At 52.2% G+C, this 21,420-nt stretch overlaps 2 protein-coding genes across 2 annotated transcripts; both read right to left on the bottom strand.

The window, feature by feature from the left end:
- Positions 1–243: 243 nt before the first annotated feature.
- On the bottom strand, positions 244–16,400 carry GCAT (glycine C-acetyltransferase). The gene is made up of 9 exons (XM_027873199.1): positions 16,139–16,400; positions 10,451–10,581; positions 6,244–6,345; positions 4,959–5,105; positions 3,964–4,118; positions 3,022–3,104; positions 2,311–2,482; positions 1,030–1,151; positions 244–586 (listed from the first exon to the last, which is right to left on the bottom strand). The coding sequence occupies exons 1-9, from the start codon at positions 16,350–16,352 to the stop codon at positions 435–437; spliced, it is 1,278 nt and encodes a 425-aa protein (XP_027729000.1). The 5' UTR covers positions 16,353–16,400; the 3' UTR covers positions 244–434.
- A 2,463-nt stretch (positions 16,401–18,863) lies between these two features.
- On the bottom strand, positions 18,864–21,030 carry LOC114051781 (histone H1.0). The gene has a single exon (XM_027874194.1). The coding sequence runs from the start codon at positions 20,668–20,670 to the stop codon at positions 20,095–20,097; it is 576 nt and encodes a 191-aa protein (XP_027729995.1). The 5' UTR covers positions 20,671–21,030; the 3' UTR covers positions 18,864–20,094.
- Positions 21,031–21,420: the final 390 nt, after the last annotated feature.

The following is a 21,420-nucleotide window of genomic DNA, read 5'->3' on the forward strand; positions in this document are numbered from 1 at the left end:
GAAGGGGGCTGTGTGCTGTCCCTAAGCATCCATGAGAAATCCAGGGTGGGAAGGGGCTGTTTCTCCTGGATAACATACTCCTAAAGGGTGGTCATCTTCCTTTTGGGTGGAATATGTCCATCCGGGGGGCAGGGAATTCACTACCAAGAGACAACTCACTCTATTTCTCAACAATTCTAACTGTTAGCCATGACCCAGGGGCTCGGCCCAGGGGGTGTTTTTCAAGACACAGGAAATAGAAAATGCAAAAAGTCAGATATTTAATTCCCAGGCACTTGATTTGAGACACAACACAGGGCAGGGCAGAACGAGCTGGGCTCTGAGCTGGCTGGTGCCCTGGCTCCTCCACCCTCCAGAGGAGGCTCAGGGCTCTCTGGTCCCCTGCATCAGCTCAGTCCATCCCCTGGCTTCCCAGGAAGGCCCCGAGCAGTCGGTCATGGGATGGCCCCATGCTGCTTTCCCACCTCCACAAAAGCCTTCACGCAGCGGTCAATGTCTTCCTCGCTATGAACGGCCGAGATCTGAACTCGGATCCTGGCTTTTCCTTTGGGCACCACGGGGTAGCTGAAGCCGATGACGTAGATCCCTGGTGGGAATCCCTGAACGTCAAAGCTCCGAGCTGCTTTCCCTCAGCCCCCTAGCCCCTAATTTTACAGACTAGGACATTGAGGCCTAGGGAGGGAGGGACTTTCTGAAGATCACAGAGAGGCCACGCCCTTCACTGAGGCCCCTCTCCTCCTTGAACAGGGCCAAGGGAGGCAAGGGGTGGCATGACAGGTTATGTTAGTTGGGGCAAAAGAACCAGTCCCCCAGTTCTGAGAGGGAGGAGGGAGAACGGAGGGCATTAGGTTTCCTCGGCAGTCCTTTTTCCCTGGTCCTAAGATAACAGACTGCATGGTCTTACTCACATTCTCTCTTTGGATGTAATCTCTGTGGCCTAATTTACACATGGGGAAACTGAGGTCTGGGTTGGGGGTAGAGGGAGGGAGGCCTGGGGTTTGGGACAGAGCCATCTAGCCCCTGGGTCACCTCTCTTCAGCATGTCTTCAGCCATGATCGATGCCAGTCGGGCATCTCCCAGCATCACAGGACAGATGGGGTGCTCCATGCCGGAGATGGTGAAGCCAGCAGCCTCCATCTTGCTACGAAACCTGCCGCAGGGAGGGAGAGATGCCAGGTGGGCTTGGTCTCTGAGCCCAGGCCTCAGAAGCTCAGGAGGGGAAGAGTTGGGCATAGGGACACACCTGCTGGAACTGGGTATTTGGCTCAGGCTACAGGAGGGACAAGGAGGTAGGAAGGGACTGGGGAGGGATAAAGATGACACCCTTGTCAAGTTCAGAGATGGTTCACAACTGGCAGGGATGTCTAACATGTTGAAAGATAGACAGAGGAAGTTAGTAAGGACTAAGGTAAAAGTCTAAAATTGGCCTTGAAAAACCCAAACTTCAAGGACAAGACGGGGAGTTGGAACCACCCAACAGGTCCTGTGAAAAAGGCCCGGGGGTCTTAGTGGACTGCAGGACATGGCATCTCAATGAGCTAATGTCAATGAGAACAGACAGCCCCAGTGCCCTTGACCTTGGTCTAACTCCCTTTGAGGTATGGGATCTGTTCTGGAGGCTACATTTTGGGAAGGACATTGAAAAATGTGAGGGCTTCCAGAGGAAGGTGGTGAAGGGCCTGGAGCAGGGGTTATATAATAACCCCTTAATGAAAGGATTTGTTCTGTAAAACTTGGACTCAGTCAGAGGGCCGCACCTGAGGACCTAGAGGGCCTCGAGGCTCCCCACCCCTGAGATTCAGCTCTAGAAGGATGAATGGAAGGAGCCGGTTTGTTTAATCCGGTGAACCTGAGAGGCTTGGGTTTGGCCTCCTTGGTCCAGAGAACAGAACCAGAAGGAGCGGTGGGGAGGGAGGTACAGAGAGAAGACGCCCACATGTTGGAGAGCTGGCCCAAAGTGGAGCAGGCTGCCTTGGGAGGCGGGGGGCTCCCCTGGCCTAAGGCCTCCAAAAGCGGGGGCCCACTGAAGAGGGTGGAAGAGAGTGCTGGGGTCCCTTCCGGTTCAGAGACCATGAGTGTGGAGACAGAACAGCGCGGCGAGAGCAAGAAATGACGGAGGTTTTGAGACTGATACCCAGAGAGCGAGACAGACCTGGCGGGGGGTGGAGAGCATCCCTCAAAGCTGCCTGGGAGACAGAGGCAGGACAGGAGGGAGCGGGGATGTTGGGAAAGGGGGCTTGGGGCCCGAATCAAGGCCAGGACTCCCTCCCTCGCTAGGCCTCCCCTCACTTCCCCGGGGCCGGCCTCACTGTCGGGTCTTGGCAGCCATGAATTGGGCGATAGCATTGCTCTCCATGAGAAGGTCCAAGGCCTTGGATGCGCACCCCACTACAGCAGGGGGGAGGCTGTTGGAGAAGAGGTAGGGCCGGGCCCGCTGCCGGAGAAGGGAGATGAGATTCCTAGGCCCTGTTGTGTAGCCCCCTGGGAGGAGAAGACCAGGTTACAGGCAGACACCATCTCAAGCTTTCCCAGTTCCCACCATGTCCACCCAAGCCCTAGCCCAGGGGCCTCCCCACCTGAGAGACTTTGGGGGAGAGGTGAACAAGGGACGGGGCTGGTTCTGCTTAGGCTCTGAGGGCAAAATATGAGCTATAGAGATAGAACCAACAGAGAGGTCCTTCTTCACAGAAGAGCTGAGCAAAGGCAGATTGACTGTATCTGGAAGGAGTGAGTTCCCCATCATGGCCCAGGCTTCAAGAAGATCCTGAATGATCACTCATCAGGCAGGTTTCATTCAATGTACTTAAATCCCCAGCCTTGCACACAGTAGGCACTTTTGTGCTTTGATTGATGCTGTAGAGAATTCTAGGTAAAGTGCCTTCTGAGGTCCTTCTCAACTCCAGACCCCTCATTCTGGGAGGATAGAAGAAAGGAGGGGAGGAGGCTCCCTTCTGCCCTCAGAGCCAGGATCCCAGGCTGTGACCAGGGGAGGGAGTGAGGAAAAGGGACATCCAGACAACCTGAAGCCCCGCCCAAGGCTTTTCCCAGGGTGGAGTTGATGATGGTGACTTGGTCCATTACTCCCAGCAGCTCATCAGTGCCCCTGCAAGGGAATGATGCTTACTCATTACCTGCCCTGGGGTATGGGACCTCTTCCCTCACCCCCACATCCTGCTCCTTCCTGAGAAAGCTGGGTTTGCTGGGGGGCAGGGGAGGGCGCGCAGAGAGACCTGCTAGACACACTCTTCCTACCAAAGCCCGTCACCTTCCACCAGTCCTCTGCCCCAGCCCACTTGTCCAAGCCTCTGGTAGATAGGGGTAGTGTATCTGGTAGATACACTGACCATTGCATCCTCTCAGCTACCTGAGAAGCACACGCATTCCTCCTACTACCGTCACCACCATTTCTGCCAGCTCGAAATCCCTCCAGGCCCCCAGGGAACCCAGGCCACGAAGCCACATCAAAGTGTAGACTGAAGAGAACTTTGGGCTCCAGCCCAGGTCTGCCACTAAGAAGCTTGTGTGCAATCTGGGAAGTCAGTTAACTTCTCTGGGTCCAAGTTTCCATTAAGGCTTCTGGAATTCTGTGGGTCTGTGCTCTTCCAGCTGCCCCTCTGCCTGGGATGAGTGAGTGTTCAGGGGGCACCAAGCGTGCCAGGCTCAGACTCACCCCAAGGAAGCCTGGCCGATGAACTGAGGGGTGAGGGGAGGGATAACTAAATCCTTCTGAGACTTCCTCGGGGACAGAAAGCCACAGACTAATCTGTGTAGGAAAATCAGGTCGCCTGAGGAGAAAGCCTCAAACTGGAAGGTCCTCAACTCATGCCAGCCTATCCAGGCCTACTCTCTGCCTCAGTTTCCCCCTCAGAAGCTGGACTAGTCCCAAGAAAGGAAAGGTCAGACTTTACAGTCAAAAGCCTGGGCCCAGGCTAAGACTGTGGGGAAAGATCACCGCCTCTCACCGGCCGGTTGGTCCGAGGAAGCCAGTGGCATGACATTCGTCTATGAAGACCACAGCTTTGTATTTCTGAGCCAGCTGGCAGATCTCCCGAAGTGGGGCAATGTCACCGTCCATGGAGAAGGCCCCATCTGTGGCCACCAGCCTCAGCCGATGCTTCTGCAAGGGAACGAGGGTAGGGGCTGAGCTTAGGAAGCGCCCACACTTCTGCTCCCAGCTCCCCTTGTGAACCCAGGGGGTGAATCTCAGGGCCAGGAGTCACAGAGCAAAGCGTAACAGCCAACATATGTAAGTGCAGAAGAGGAGGGAGGTTTGAATCCCAAACAGGTGGAAACCCAGGGAAGGCCTCCAGCACACTGGGAGGGATTCTCCATGGAGGACACACAGGGGCCCATGAGCCGGCATCACCCAGGAGGAGAGCAGAGGGTGGGCTGCCGCCTGCTTGTGGAGGGATTCTGGGCCCCCATCCATGGGGTCAGAGACCTGGACACAGACAAAGGAAGCAGCAGACCCCCGATGTTTCAGTCACAGAACCAAGGGCTTGGGGTGGGCTCTGCACCTCCAAGCAGCGGGAGGTCCCTGGTCAGGAAGTCTTATTTCTGAGGAGCCGTGTGGTAAAAACTGGGCAAAGTGTTGCAATGAAGAGTCAGAAGGCATCTGGGTTCAAATCCTGGCTTGAAAACCAGCTGTGCGACCTGCCCTCCTTCCTTCCCTTCATTTTTCCTTCCCTCCTCCTTTCTTCCTTTTCTTTCCTTCTCCCTTCCTACATTTCCTCCTTCCCTCCCTGTCCCTTCTTTTCATTCCTTCCTCCTTCCCTTTTTCCCTTTCCTTTTTTTCTTCCTCCCTTCCCTTCCTTCCTCTCTCCCTCCCTCTTTAAATTGAGGATAACAAGACCTGTGCTACCTTATCTCATGAGGCTGTTGTGAGAAAAGGCCTTTGTGAATCTGAAGCTATGACGGTGAACCGGGAGGAAACGAGTGTCGTCAGTCATCCAGTTACCTGGGCGTCCTGCAGCTTGGCCTCCAGGTCCCCCATGTCCAGGTGGCGATAGCGGTACTTGTTGGCCTTACAGAGGCGGATGCCGTCGATGATGGAGGCGTGGTTGAGCTCATCAGACAGCACTGCGTCCTCCGGGGTCAGCAAGGCCTATGGGGAGCAGTCGGGCGTGGCAGAGACCACCACTACGGCCCCCCTGCCTGGCCCCGGCTGCTCCAACAGCTCTGGGCCATCTCAGCCTGACTGGGGTCCTGCCCTCGCTCAGCCCCCACGACGAGGCCTGACACAGCCTTGAGAACGGATAGGATGGTGTCCTTGCGGCCCCCCCTCCACAGACTCCCGGCTTTTCTAAACGCTGTCCCCATCGGCTCATCGAATCTTGGAGGAAGCATAGACCTCTCATCTTTTTGTCTCCTCCTCCTCCTCCCTGCTGGGGATTTTTAGTGACACCTCCATGATCACACAGCTCCTACCTTGCAGAAGTGGGATCTGACCCCAAGGCCAGGAGGGGCTTGCCATGACACCAGACTGCCTCTCATATCATGCTAGAGATCGTCCTTGTTTGCATGTTTGGACATTTTCCTCTTATTTTTACTAATGTCTTTTGCTTTTTCTCTGCTGTCACTTGTGAGACCTCTGATCAAGAACCTTGTCACTGATCTCCATATCTGTATATTTTTAAAATCTCATCTTTATTGATGTTTTTATATCACATTTAGGAGAGAAGGGAATAAGCATTTATTAAACACCTACTACATACCAGATACTATACCGAGAGCTTTACAAACATTATCTACTTTGATCCTCACCTCCCTGGAAGTAGGTAGCTGCTATTAATGATCTCCATTTTACAGATGAGGAAACTGAGGCTGACAAGGTAATATTTTAGAAGACTTCTCTCTCCTTTTCTCCACTCATTTTGCAGGAGGAAACTAAGGCATACAGAGGTTAAATGACTTGCCTAGGGTCAAACAGTGTCAGGGGTAGGTTTTGAACCCAGGTCTTCTGACCCCAGGACCAGTGTTCTTTTCCCTCCACCAATCAGTTTCTTCCCATTCAGCACTACCTTTCCTCGGTGTCCAGGGTCTGTCTCACTTGGTCTCCGGCATTCTAAGATGTTCTAGGTACATGCTCAGAATCTGACTTTGCTGAAGAATCACTAAAGGCCTTGGGAGCCCTCAACAAGGCCTGCCCAGGGTTCCCAGACTCTTCTCATCCTGTGCCCTTGGTACCAGGCAGGTTTCAGCCACTGAGGGCCCTGAGGCCAGCCAGGCCAAAGCTCACCTACCTCAAACAGTCCAGCGTTGGCATCAAAGCAGCTTGGATAAAGGATGGCATCCTCCCTTTGGTGGAAACGGGCAATCTTCTCCTCCAAGGCTTTGTGGATGCTCTGTGCGGGAGAGGCAGAGAGATGCCAGATAAGACATGGGGGTCAGGGGAGCTGGGGAAGGGCCTCCAACAGCCATTCACAGCCAAGTTCAGCAGAACCAACCGGCAGGTCTAGAATGTAAGCTCCCTGAGGGCGCTGGTTCATTTTTGTCTCTGTACATGCAAAACCAATACAATGCCTGGCATCCAAGAGGCACTTAATATAGCTCCCACTCTCCTCCCCAACACCACATCTCCCTCTCAGCGGCCCACCGATGCCCTGTGCTCTCCTCCAAGAGAAAGACCCCTGATCATTTTCACACTCGAGGGTCACAGACCTCCTGTTCCCCGGGGAATCCCAGGGGAAGCAAGGACTGCATTGGGAAATCAAGGCTTGGGGTCAGAGAGCCACAGAGCTAGAGAATGAAGGCTGGAATTGGGAGGCACCTAGACCTACCCCAGGAAGTACCTAACCTCTTCCATAAAGCCATAGAATGGTGGAGCTGGGATGACCTTCTTAGAACACGAATGTCAGCAGTGGGAGGGAGCTTAGAACACGGACTGTCAGGGCTGGGAGGGAGTTTAGAACAGGGAATGTCAGAGCTGGGAGGGAGCCTAGAACATGGAATGTGTGTGTGTGGGGAGGTCCGGGGGTCTGCCCTTGGCTGCTCACTTGGATCTGTAGGGGAGGGGCCCTGGGTTTGGAGTTGATAGAAAATTGTTAATAGAAATGGTTGATACCAAAAGTAATAGGGAATATCACTCCCTTAAAGATCCCTGTAATGTCAGAATTTCCGTACATTCTTACTCGTAAGATCTTTACTCTAGATTAGGTTGAACTCAACCACACCCCAGAATCTTGCCTTGTGGCGAGCCCAGCTGGATCTCAGCTTCTCATACTCTTGCCCCCTTCCATTGGAAGTCATGGTGATGAGGGTGGGATCTGAACCCCAAAAAGGGAAGGCCCTGGACTTGCCCAGGTGGCCCAGGTCGCTGGTGTTCACCTTCCAGTTAATTAACAACCCTTTCTGTGGTCTGAACCTGGCCCCACCCTAGACCTCCACTCCTCAATCTTATCTAGACCCTACTCTCCCTGGGCCACGTGGCCCAGGTCCCTGGTTCTACCCCCCCTTACTGGCCACTCCCATCCAGATCCTCCCTAGACCTTCATTAAGGCGCTCAGGATTCTTAGCAGTCTAGCCAGTGGTTCAGATTCAATCTAGCCCACTGGTCAGTGGGCGTGTCACAAATATGACCAATATGGTGAATCTTTAATAAACCTTGTGTTTGACTGAAGGAAGGTATGGGTCAAATTCATTCAGGCAGGACCCGAGTATGACTATTTCAGGGTCCCAGCGCACCTAAACTTCAACAGTACCCTCAATGCCGGTTCTAGTGGTAAGGAAGGGATTGATCAATCAATAGGTAGATAGATAGATAGATAGAAATTTTTAAAACATTTTTACAATATAAGGAGGGTTAGTTAATCTCTTACGAAAGTTACTTTAGATAAAATCAGCTAGATGTCACTGTTAAGGGAGCCCTGGGCCTGGAGTCAAGAAGTCTTGAGTTCAAATCCAGCCCCAGTCTGACTCAGTTTCCTTATCTGTAAAAAGAGGATATTATTAGTTACCTCCCTCCCAGAGTTGGAGTGATTGTCAAATGAGATAATTGTAAGGTGCTTAGCATAGCACCATAGCACAGTAGGTGCTTAATAAATGCTTCCCACCCTTCCCCTTCTCCTAATCAGTTTGAATTTCTAGATCCCTCTCCCCACAACAATTCTGAGAAACGGGTCATGGCCACTTTCTTACTCCTATTTTACAGATAAGGGAATCAAGCCCCAGGCTTGGAGATGACCGAATTGGCCTCAGGTATTCACTCCTACCAAATTTTACTCCAGGCTTCTCAGAATCCTAGTGACCTCAGAGGTCACCAATCCAACACCCTCATTTTACAGATGAGGAAACTGAGGCTCAGAGAGAGAGGAACCACAGCACTGGATCCTTGGATGTTAGCTCTAGAATTGAAAGGCCCCACAGAGACCATCTAGTCCACCTATCACTCTTGTTATAGATGGAGAAACTGAGGCTAAGGTTACATAGGATGTAGGTGGCAAAAGCAGAATTCGAACCTAGCTCCTGGGACTCCTAATCCTGTGCTCTGTCCGTGGGACTTGCACTGCCCTTCCCCATATACTGGGAGTCTAACCTCAGATCTGGGAATCTGGTTTTTTAAACTATTATAATGGGTTTGCTTTGTATGCATTTACACGCACACAGGCTTCCCCAGAATGAAGGCCAAGGAGGGCCCTGACCCAGAGGCAAGGCTGAGAGCCCCTGTCCGGGGCCTTTTGATCCTATAACTGGGAGGGCAGAAGAGCCTTCCCAGATCTGCCCACCCCAACTTCGTGAGGACACTCAGGGCTGTGGCAGGAGCCCTGATCGGACACCTGGGTCCTTGTTCTGGCTCTAAAAATAACCCGTGTTTAGAGCGATGGTTGATCATTACTGTACCCTAAGCCTCAGTTTCCCTCATCCATAAAATGAGAAGGGAAGATGGAGAGAAGCGAGTGAGCATTTATCTATTACCACATGCCATATGCTGTGCTAGACACTTTACAAATATCATCTCATTTTACGGATGGGGAAACTGAGACAAACAGAGGTTACGTGACTTGTTCAGGGTCACATAGCAAATTAGTGTCAGGGTCAGGACAAGAACTCATGATCTGAAGCTCCAATTTCATCCATGTGGATGCAGACAAATCATTAAGTAGTCTGTTGCCGTGGTTAAATTAAGCTCCTCCTCTCCTCATGTCCAGCATCTCTGTCCTTGGCTGGTCAGGACCACCCCAGCCTGAAGCCTCTCAGGGGCCATAGTCTCCATTGGGCAGGCACAGCCTTGGAGAACCTGGACCCCCCCCACCCCCGTCACCGGGCAGTCTTGAAGCAAGCATTCCAAAGTGCCACCTCAAGTCCCAGGGAACCTTAGGGGTCACCCAGAGGCCAAGAAGGAACCTTGGAAACCATTGAGGCCAACCCTCTCATTTTACAAGTAGGGAAATTGAGGTCAGAAGCTTTGTCCAAGATCACACAAGGTAGAGCAGAGACTGACATCTCAAACTGGATGTCCCAGAGACATTTTAAGTGCTCCAAGACAAAACTCAGTGCCTTCCCCTTCATTTCTGGGTTTCATAACCACGATCCTCAATCTTGCCTTTTCGGCCTTGAGGACATCTCGCCCCTCTGACCCCTTCTCTCCACTTGCTTCACAGGCCTTTCCATCTTGCACCAGCCCCCTCACCTCACTGGAATCCATCCTCCTCAGCTGCTAAAGTGATTTCCCTTAAGTGTGGATCTGAGCCTATCTCTCCCTCCCCAATAAACTCCCATGAATCCCTAGTGCCCGGAGAACACAGAGATTCCTTTCACGTTTAAAGGCCTTCACTCCTACCTTTCTAGCCAAAGGACATGCTTCCCCTCTCCCATGCTGCAATTCAGCCAAGGCGGCCTCTGAACCTCACCCAAGGCCTTTTACCCAACTTGGGCACCTTGGCACTGGCCGCCCCCAGGTCTACACTGGCCGTCCCTCCTCACTTTTGCTTCACAGAATCTCTCTTTTCCTTCAAGATTCAGCTGTTTTCTGCATGAGTCTCTAACGCTGGTGCCCTTGCACTCAACTTCTTTGAATCTATTTCGCATCCAGTGGACATATCCAGTTGTCTCCCCCATTATAGTATAAGCTGTTTGCCAGCAGGGATTGTTTGTCCTCACCTCCCCAGCACTTAGCATGGCACATAGTAGGTGCTTAATAAAACGAGTTGCTTGATTTCTCATCTGTCTGTTATTACCAGCCTTCTAGAGCAAGCAGGGGGCATGGAGGGTCCTTATCCCTAGTTTACAGATGAGGAAACGGTCTGAGAGGTTAAGTGATTTGTCAAAGGTCATCCTGCCAATCAGTGGCAGAGGTGTCCAGTCTCCCAGGCCCGGGCCCACTACCCTACTCCATGATGGAGTTGTCCAGAGCCATCTGTGACACGACTCAGCGAGCCCCTGGGTTGGGGGAGGCAGCAGCTGGGGTCGCAGCTTGGCTGCCTCTCCCTGGGGCAGGGGTCTCCCTCATACCTGTGTCCCACAGATGAATCGGACAGAGCTGAGACCTGCTCCAAACTGGTCCAGGGCCTTCAGGCCAGCTTGGATCACTTCTGGGTGGCTGGAAAGACCCAGGTAGTTATTGGCACAGAAATTCAGGATCCCTGTAGTAAAGAGAAAATCAGAGGGTTTTCGATCTGGGAGGGTCCTCAGAGGTCATTCAGAACAACTGTCTTATTTTACAGATGAGGAAACTGAGGCCTAGTTAGGGGAAGTGACTTTCCCAAGGTCTTGTAGGTTCTAAGTATGAGAGCCTGGATTCCTCCCCAGATCTCCTGACCCTAAGTCCAGGGCTATGGGGTATATAACTATATACCCTAAAGACATCTGGGTAGTGCAGTAGACAGCACACTAGACTTAGAATCAGACAGACCTGAGTTCAAATCTGACCTCAGTCACCTAAACTCCCTCAGACTAGTTACCTGTCTGCAAAATGGGAATAATAGCACCTACTTCCGAGGATTGTTGAGACTCTGATGTAAAATGCTTGGCAAACTTGAAAGCTCCATATAACTGTGTTGTTATTATTGGATAATGCCCAGAGAATTCTAGCTCCCAGGAAGCAAAAGCCTTTTAGTGTCTTATTGAACATAGACAACCTTCTCAGTGCATTCATGTAGGTTTTGGTCTAGGCCTCAGTTTCCTAATCTGCAAAATGAGATCCCTTTCAGCTCTAGAGTCATGGTTATAATGTGTGTATGTGTGTATGTATATGAGTGTGTGTGTGTGTGTGTGTGTGTGTGTGTGTGAGAGAGAGAGAGACAGACAGACAGACAGACACAAAGAGAAAGAGGGATTGGGAGAGGAAGAGGGACAGAGAGAAAGGGAGAGAGAGACAGATGGACAAAGATAGATACAGAGAGAAAGGGAGAAGGAGAGGGGGACAGAGAAAGAAACAGATTGACAGAAAGGGAGAGAAGGGGGAGACAAAGACGGGGGGAGAGAGGGAGAGAGGGAGAGAGAGAAGAGGGACCTGCCTGGAGCAGCCAGGAGGGGATTAAGAGGAGGAGGGAAGCCAAAGTGAACAGCAGTTTCTGAGGCCCAGGCACAGCAGTGGGATGCTTGGGGTGCAGATAGCCACCCCAGAGTGGGAATGGAGCCACACCTCACTCACTGGGGCTGCTGCTCCACTTCTCTTTGCTCATTTCTTGCTAACCAAGTCTAGCTCAGTGGTATCCAACTCAAACAGAAACAGGGGCCACTAACCCAGATGGAAGGATCCCTGCAGACTGAGTCTGACTCAGAAAACCCCACATTTACGTTATCTCTGTTCTAACATATTTTATCTGTCTTGTTCAATATTCCTTAATTATGTTTTTAATCTGCTTCAGGAGGCCCCACAGGTGGCTGGCTTTTGACATCTCCACTCTTGATTTTTTTCATTGACCAACACCTCCCCCCCATCCCCCAATATACAAATGAGAAGGAACTAGTGACGAGGTTCAAGGTGCACCCCAAAATGTTGGGTTCGCTCAGGCTGTCTCCAAATCAAGTAAAGGCATTTATTGGGGGTAACAGACAAAATACCAAGCAGGCTCCCTGTCCCTTAAGGGAAATGTAACTCAAGGGGGATCCCAGCTTAAGACAGCCCCCCCCAAAGAGGGGATGCCCAATTAAGAGGGACAACCTCTGCTTAAGGGAGACACCCCCTAGCCAGGCGAGGCTAGGGGTTCTAATAGAGTAAAAACCTGCCAAGGGTAGGGAGATGAGGTGACCAGAGACAGGGAGGCAAACCGAGTGGGGGAGACAGGTAATCAGGGCTGTAATTTCAGAGTTTCAGGCATTATCTATTCCATCGTTCACCCTGGTTAGTTTAGGTATTTCCAGGCTACTTGAATCTCATTGTCTCTTAAAGTGGCTTTATGTGGTACTAGAGATAATGGAACTCTTACCATCTCCCCTCCCCTAGAAGCAGACACCCAAATTCATTTGGAAAAAAGGGCAAGGGTCATGTATTCCTCACTGTCTAACCTCGTGGTTTTACTGATGGGGAACAGAAGGGTTCATAGAGTGGAAATGACTTTTCCAAGGTCACACAGGGCCAGGGGGTAGTGTCAATACTACAAACGGAATTTGTTCTACTTGGCTTGAAGGACACCAGTCCTTTACAGGGCACAGGAAATGTGCTGTCTTTGCCTCCAGGCCCCTCCTTCCCCCATTCCTAAATGTTCTGCCTCTTTCTTCTCTCCCTTCCTTTAGACTCTCTGAATCCTTCAAGGCCCAGTTCAAAAGCTGCCTCTTCCAAGAAGCCTTCCCTAAGGACTCCAGTTCACACCATTTCTCCCGACAGAGAGCTGACATCTCATACTTAGGCACACTTGAAGGGTTTTATGGGAGCACTGCTTAATTGTACTTTGTTCGAGGCACCGTGTAAAAACAGGTTGAGGATACAACGAAAAATCAGAGGTTTCTCTCTGCCCTCAAGGTGCTTACATTCGAATGGAAGAAACAGGCTATATGTACTCAGTGCATACAAGACCATAAGCTCTAATCTTTCTACTGCTCTTTTCTCCCCTCCATTGCAGAGCACCAAGTCAGTGGTGACTCAGCCAAACACACACATTTATTAAGCACCAATTATATGCAGAAGTAAAATCCCAGTCCAATGTTTAGGAGGCGCTGACCTGCGCTGGGGAATAGAGGGGATTCCTGTGGGTGAGTGGAGAACAATAGGAGGGCTAAGATGCCTGGTTCTTGAGATCCTATGTGTTGGGGCTCTCCCAGCACTGGCTTTGGAGTTAAAAGCCCTGTGGTTGAATCTCAGCTGCTCACTTGCTCCCTATGCGATGAGGGGCCATTTATACAGCAGGGATAAAACCCAAGCATAGTTCTGATAGGGGAGCGCTCCTGAGACCCCAAGCAACTTCCTAGAATGCTACTGTTACCTCTCTGTGGGCTGCTTTTATCAGCTTTTACCACTAAGCAGACTGTCTTTCCCTGGGGGTTACTGAATATATTTTTATTAAAGAATTTTCCTGCCTTAGCCCTGAAGTTTTGACAGGCCCATTGCTCCAGCCTAGGGAAGGCAGAAATGACTATAGCACAGGAGGAAGTTGTGATAAACACCCTAAGTCATGTGAATGGAAACAGGCGAAATCATGGAAAGGAGAGAACTCCCAGAGTTAAAGAATCAGGTAAGTTTTCCTGGAAGTGCTATTTAAGGTAAAGGAGGGCAGGATTTCAAATGGTGGCCTTGGGAAGGTAGACCAAGGCAAGGGAACAGAACAGATGTTGTGGGCCAAGATACAAGTGGAACTGGGAAGGCCAGATTTAAGTTAACTCCTACACTCCCACAACATCAACCTACACTCTAGGGAGCCGCTCTAGGGATTTGAGATGCAGGCCTGGGGCAGTTTGGGTTAACTTTGGCCCTGAGGGGATGTATCTAGGGCCCAGTTGTGGGACTGTAGGGGCAAAAGGAATAGAAAAGTGGTTCTCTGAATACTGAGCCCCAGAGTGGCTAAAGGGAGTGTCCCAAAGGAATCTCCAGCTTGATTTCGTTAACTTCCTCGAAGAGTCATGGACTTTTTCTGGGATGCTTTTATCTATCCTTGGAGCTGCTTTTACCTGGATCTATAGCAATGTGTTTTGAGGAAACAGATTGCTTTTTTGAAACCTAGACCTCTGAGTGACCCAAAGCATCAGAACTAGGTCAGCAAACCAAGGTGGGAAGGTAGGAAGGAATGAGACTGAACCGGGAGCTCAGAGCTGGCAAATAGGCTCACAGGATAAGCTGGCCCAACCCTTGAAGAAAGCTAGTCTAGCCTGCTTGTAAATAGGGTATTAGAAAGGGCTAGTGGGAAACTGCAGGACCACAGAATCTCAGAGATGAATGTCCGACACTCTCATTTTACAGATGAAAATACAGAAGCCTAGAGTAAGCAGGAGATTTGTGCCTAAGGTCAGACGGCGGAAAGCAGTGAAGATCTAAGCCCAGGTCCTCTGACCTATATGTCTCTCAGAAAGAATCTCCTTGTTATCCTACCACCCCCTGCGCCAGTCCTTCACCCAAGACAGCAGATCAGAGTCCTCCACCCAATCTGCCCGATAGATTCCATTAGCTGACTGGGGAGTAAGGAACCTCAAAGTAAGAAAGAGAAGGCCAGCAGCTGAAGCCAACAGCTTCTGAGGCCTGGGGATGTTAGATGAAGGCTGAGAGCTGTCCTAGAATAAAGACCTACTTTAGAGACCCACTCCAAAGTGAAATCCATTCTCTATAGCCTTTGTGAAACTGGAAACCACTGTAAGTTCCCAGCGGTTCATTTCTTTCTAACCTTGATCCCATCTTTCTAGCCTTGACTCACAGAGGCCACAGGGGGCTTTTGAGATCATCTAGTTCAAGCTCTGTACCAGGTTTTGTGATTTGTTATAAACTCATCGTCCATTTTCTCCTTCTGGCTGGGTGAGCTGTAGAATATTCCTACATTACTTCTATTTCTCTCTGTCAATCTTCACGCCTTCTCTGGTTGGTGAAATAAACGTATGCTCTCAATGTACAAGGTGACACTATTGTCCCTTTTATTTAATCAGTTCTTTTCCAGTTAGATGAATCTTTCTGTAACCAGATCCTATCATGAAGTACCTCTCAGTAAGTCTCAGCCCCTCTCAGACATGGTGCATGCTTAGGTCTTGCTATCACTTCCAAGTTTCTGAACCCTCCCAATTCTTTTATCTGACCACGAGCCTTTCTCATTCCAGCATTCCCTCTCTCCGCCCTGTGTTCTCGAATTTCCCTAGTTCATTAGCCATTCTTGTCCATCTGTGTGTAAGAACTGAGACCATGGATTCTATTCCTGCCCCTTGAATTTGCCACAGGATCCTGGGAATTTTCAATCTTCTACACTGTTAATTTTCTTTCCATGTTTCACCTGCTATACTCCATAGTATCTATTTGGCTCTGTGGGTAGATGGTGGAGTAAGATTAGAGAAGGTTTAGCAGCCTTTACAGACAGCAGGAGGCAACGGAAGGCTTTGTGAGGAGGAAAGCGATGTAATCAGGATTTCGAATTACGAAGCTGACCTGTGTGAGCTATGAGGAGGGAGAGCCAGGAGGCAGGAAGAAGGCATAGCAATGGAGGAGGCTTCTCTCACGAGATCCCCGTCTACCCCCCACTCCCACCTCCTCCTTCCAGCCGGGCTTCACAAATTCAGACCTGGTCCTCCAGGTTGTTCCTGCACCTGGCCCCTGCAGCAGCTGCTTCCTAGCTTTCAGCGGGAACAGGCTGTCCACCCGGCCCGTGAAATCATGTTAAATGAACAGGAGCGGCCTCCTTGGGGGAAAGTGGTCACAAAGGAGCAGCTGGGGGTGGGGTGGGGTCGGGGAGGCGGTGTATGGATGGCACATACATATGAATTTTCCTTCCTCTCCTAACCCTCAACTACTTTCAGGAGTCCAGCTCAACTGCCAGCAATTTTCTTGGGAGGAAAGCGGATATTGGTGGGGGCCGTGCTCAAAGGGGCCGGCCCTGGGACATCGCCCTGAGCTAGACAACCTTGCACTCCTCCGGTTGGGGAATCCGAAGTGCTCGCCTTCCGGGCTGGGGCTGGGGCTGGGGCTGGGGTAGGAGTAGGGGCAGGGGCAGGGGCAGGGGCAGGGGCAGAAGCATCCCTCCCAGCCTCCACCTTCCCCTCCCCCTCCGCCCAGGTCAGAGCTGGCCTTACCTCCCGGGCTGCCCTCCACGCTAATGTGGGGCCCCTGCTTGGAGGTGATGATTCTCTCGCTCTTCCACGTGCCCGCCCCCCGGATCGCGTCCAGCTGGCTCTCCAGGATGCCCGTGAGTTGAGCCAGGGCCGACTGCGCCCGGCGGCCTCCCCCTCCCGGAGCCACAGGGAGGGCCCGGGCTAGGGGCGAGCTCAGTAGGCGGCCACACCACATCACAGTCAGTTACACCTGAAATGGACTGAGGCCGGAGCGAGCTCCCTTTGGGCTGGGTGCTGTGCTCATCGAAGCCGCATCTAAAGGCTCATATGTCGGGAGGGAAGGGGCTCCGTTCAGCCAATGGGGAAGCCGGGAGCCAAGCTGGGCGGTCTGCAAGCAAGGTTCATTTAAAGGGGTGGAGGAGGGCGGTGGGGATCAGCTCAGGGAGTCCAACCCATCCCTTTCTCTCCCCGCTCCCTCCCCATCCATGTCCGCTCTGTTCCCTTACTCCGGCACCGCCACCTTTGCCAGCGTCGCCACCAGCTGAAAACCTTCCCATACTTTAAGGCCCACTTTGGAGATGAGGAGCCCAGATCGCGCAGGTAGCAACAGGAAGCGTTTTCGGAGAACCTACTCAGTGCCAATCAGTCAATCATCGAACATTTATTGAGACACTGAGAAGGGAGCCTGGGTTTCGGAACCAAGATGACCTGGGTTCAAATCTCACCTCTGACATTTACTGGTGTGTAACTCTAGGCAAATCACTTAAGCCCTCAGTGTCCCAAGCCAACGGTCTAAAGATATAAGTCGTTCAGAAGGTGCTGGTTGCTTTGATAAAGGGAGTTTCATTGCTCAGCAAGACAATGAAATCATGGATCCAGGCCTGGTCCCTATTCCTTACTGACCTGGCTGGGGGCTATTCGTTGAAGAAACCTTTCCCTGAAGAAGTTGGGGGGGGGGCCGGAAGGTAAACGAAATGCAAGTAGGTAGCAAAGACTCGAAACTGACCCTCAGACATCAATCAACAATCTATAAACATTTATTAAGCACATACTGAGTGACAGGCGCCCTAGTAAGCGAAGAGGATGCAAAGAAAGACGACAGTCTGCCCTGAAGAACACACCACAGCCTAACTGTGCTCTATCCAATATCCCTCGTCATACCTGCCTCAGACACCTATTAGCTTTATTACCCTAGGCAAGCCACTTAACCTCTTTTGGCCTCAGTTTCCTCATCCGTAAAATGAGGATAATAATAGTACCTACCTCCCAGGATTGTTGTGAGGGTCAAAGGAGGTAATATATATAAAGTGCTTGGCTCATAGTAAGCACTACAAAAAACACATTAGCTATTATTTTAAAAGGTGAGCAGGACATGCCAAGCTGACTTGGTGGTGGTGGTGGTGGTGTGTGTGTCCGTGCCTGCGCTCAGGTAACAGAGGACACTGAGGACTCCCCAGTCTGGAGCCAGGGGGTGTAGACAAAAGACTGCCGGATTTGGAGTCAGAAAACGTGGGCTTCAGCCTTGGCTGGGCTCCTTAGGAGCTGCCATCTTGTTCCTCTGTGGGGTTGGTCCCTCACCTGTATGATGCAAGGGTTGGTCTAGGATAGAGACTCTAGACGCTCTCTCAGGGTCCAGGCCTACTCTAAATTCTAGGAGCCGAAGGAATAATTGGGGCCGGCTTGATTCAGAAGGTGGGATTTGCACTGGGCCTCAGATGGGCAGAGCCTCAAAGGAAGGGGGGTGGGCCAGGATCCTGGAGGGCGGGAATTTATCCGCGTTCACCTCCCAACCCAGCACTTTCTGCCCACTTTACCACCCTCTGGAGCATAAGGGTCACCCCTCACCCCACCTCCAGCCTAGCGCCGGAAGGGAGGTGGACCCTCTAAAAGAGTAAGAGGGGCCGGGGGCTTTCTCCAGGAGCGACTAGGGAAGGCCTTGTGGAGTGAATCCGAGGCCAAGGGTAATGCCCCCGGCCCAAGCTGCGTTTGGCTCCTCCCCGCCTCCGGATGGCAGTAGGCATGGGCAAGAAACGAGGGCCCTGGTCCCCGCATTTGGGCGGGGACGGGCACCCTTTACTTACAACACCCCGAGTGCTGGCGCCTCACTCTTGAAGGCTTTTAGCCCTCACCCCACCCCCAGCCCCATACCTCATTCCTATTCTCCTTTACTTACCGGATGCTCAGCCCCTCCCCATCCTGGCCACGCAGCCCCTGTCTGCGAGGCTCCCCCACCCCCTTCTTCCCTCCCAGATCTTTTGGGACATAAGGTGCCCAAGACCCCAAATCTCCCCCTTTCCCCATCCCAGACTGTATGGTGTTCTCCCTCCAACGTTCCCCCCATTTTGCTCCCCCCTCCCGTATTTCCCAAACCTACCGCGGATGGCGGCGGGGGTGGGGGAGGAGAGGAAAAAGCCTCAGAAGCTGTATAAAGGCATTAGTTTGGGGGTGGGTTTTTTGGGTCGTTTTTCAATTTTATTTCAAACTCTAAAATTACAAAGACAGCAATAATCACACTCAAAATAAAATACAATGCAAAAGAAAGATGGGCGCAGGCGTCAATCCTGCCAGATTTTCCTCGGGTACTTAGAAACAAACGTACATACTAATTGCCCCACGGTGGGGACAGCACCAAGCAAACTTAAGCAATGACTAGGTACAGATCCAGCTCTGTGAAAACTACGTGAGCAAATTCAAAATTGACTGCATGATGTCTTTCTCCGCTCCTTTCCCCCCCTCCCCACCCACTCCCTCCCAGTTCCCCACCCCTAATCTAGGACTACCACTACCCAGAAAAAAAACAGTCCTAAGAGGTTGGGTTTTTCTATGGTAGACACGTGGCTCATTAGACAAAAGCTGGGGTTCAGAAAGGCGACCCCAGAGGAGAAGAGCTAGACCGGAGGGCACGGGTTGGAGGGAGAGCCTGTCTCGAGCCCACTCTTGCTGGAAAATCGCCATTCTGCGCTATTCAGCAAAGTCAGGGCTCAGGGCCGGCCGCTCCCCCACTCCTGGGCCAACCTGCCTACTCTTCAGAGCAAGGGAAAAAGAAAAAGGCAAGAAAATGCTTTTAAAAAAAAAATCACCCAACCCTTAGGAATAAACAAAGCTATCACAATGATGCAGACACACACAAGCACAAACCTCAGAGTAAGATCAGGCACTTTTGTCAGACTCTTTCCTCCTTGCCACTTTCAGACAAAGTTCCCACCCCAGCCTAAGACCCTCCCAGAAGTTAGGAGACAATACACCCTTTCCCATCCACAAAGGAACGTTCTCCCCAAAAAGATGGCTAATATTGCAGCTTCTTTCTCTCCACGCTGTTCCATTTAGCTGCTTTCTTGCTCCGTTTGGGAGCCAAATGACGATTAACAACTGAAACCCAATCGAGAGCTCAGGAGAATCTTTCAGGTCGCCTCAACATCCAGCCGTGTGCTTTGGGAAGGTACTCTATCTAGAGGAGTGTCCTTTTCTGCCACAAGCCTCCTCCTTGTCCCTGCAAGCTTTGTCCCCCTCAGAGGGGCCCCAGACCCTGCCTTTTGGAGTCCTGTCCAATGGCTGTGACTAGAGAGAAAACATACCTAAGTTATGTCCCTTTCTTCTGGGTGGGATAAGCAGTCTCCTTCCCTCTGTTCACCCCCCAGCCCCCCAATTTCCCACACCCCGCAAAAAGTACTTTATACAAAATAACCCCCCCCAACTTAAAATCCATCACATCAGAAAGATCTTAAAAAACAAGTTGCCAAAACAAAAATTAAGGACAGTCTCATGATTACGGAGATTGGCTGTTGGGACTGTTCTTGGCTGATTGGTTAAGAATATATGAATTATTTAACAATTTCCGAGGAATAAAAGTTCTGTTCTGTCTCTTACAAAGTCGCAATAGAAAGTGGCTCAAGGTGAAGGGATGGGGATAGGCCGGGAAAAAAGGAGGAAACTATTTACAGGGGAAGCGCCAGAAAGTGTCCAGAAGGACTTCGCGTTCACTTCTTCTTGGTGGACTTCTTGGCACTGGACTTGGCTTTGGGCTTCGACGGCTTGGCTTTCTTGGGCTTCGACGCCTTCACGGGTTTAGCTTTGACAGTTTTGGGCTTCCTGGCTTTCTTCGGTGTGGCCGCCGCTTTCTTCTTCACTTTCTTGGCCGCAGCTTTGGGCTTCTTAGCTGGAGCCTTGGTGGTGGCAGCCTTCTTGGGCTTGGACGCCCTCCTGGGGGTCGCCGCCTTCTTGACTTCTTTCTTAGCCTTCTTGACCGCCGGTTTCTTGGGCTCATCGCCCTTGGCTAACCGGAAGGAGCCCGAGGCACCCACCCCTTTGGTCTGCTTGAGGACCCCATTGGTGACCAGCCTTTTGATAGACAACTTGATCTGCGAGTCTGCATTCTCTCCCACTTTGTAGTGGTTCTTAATGTACTTCTGGATGGACTGGCGGGAGGATCCGGCCCGGTTCTTCTCTGCCTGGATGGCGGCCACGATCATGTCCGAGTACTTTGGGTGGTCCGTGGATTTCTTTGAGGCCTTCGCCTTCTTGGGCTTGGAAGCCGGGGCCGAGTTCTCCGTCATGCTGAGGGCTTGCTTAAAACCTCTCCTCGTAGTGGCCCTGGTCACCCTTGGGGAGACAAGTCCTCCCTTGGATGGAGAAACACGCCCCGCTAGGGGAGCACAGGGGGAGGCGACTGGGAGGGGGGCCCCCCCAAGAGTGGTCCCAAAGCGCTGGCTCTGCCGCCTCTTTTTTGAGGGTCTCAGCTCCCAGACAGGGCTGGGATATCTGCAAAAAGGCCGCCCCCCAGGCAGGCCTTGGAGTCCACCGCCTCTCACTGCCTTCCTAAAGGAAGCTAGGTGAGCGGGATCGGAGGGTCCCTCGTGTGCCCCCGCGCTGTCGCTGCTTTCCCGGAGGACTCGGGGGGTCCGGGGGCGCCGGGCTGCGGCCTGGGCCCGGCCCCCCTGGCTGCGTGCGACGGCGGGTCGGGTGCCCGGGGCCGGCTCGGCCTCTGGTGCGCCCCGCTCCGGCTCGGGCTCCTGCGGCCGCTTTCGCCTTGCTCCGCTCGCTCCGCTGCTCTCGGCCGCTCCCCAGCTCGGCGTCTGGCTCTCTCAGGCGGCCGCCGGCGCATCCGGGTATTTAGCGGCAGCGGGCGGACCGCGGTGAGGACTGGGCTGCTGGCTGCCTGCTCCGGGCCGGGAATGGCGCCGCGCCGCCGCCATCTGTGTTTCTTCCGCTGCCCAAACCGGCCCTTTCCCCGCGGCCCCGGCCGCCCCGGGCCCCGCCGGCGGCCCGCGCCGCTGCCCGGCTCCCGGGGCTCCCCGGCGGCGCTG

Source organism: Vombatus ursinus, unplaced genomic scaffold, assembly GCF_900497805.2.
Source record: "Vombatus ursinus unplaced genomic scaffold, bare-nosed wombat genome assembly UNPS02003292.1, whole genome shotgun sequence".
In the NCBI taxonomy this organism is placed as follows: Eukaryota; Metazoa; Chordata; class Mammalia; order Diprotodontia; family Vombatidae; genus Vombatus; species Vombatus ursinus.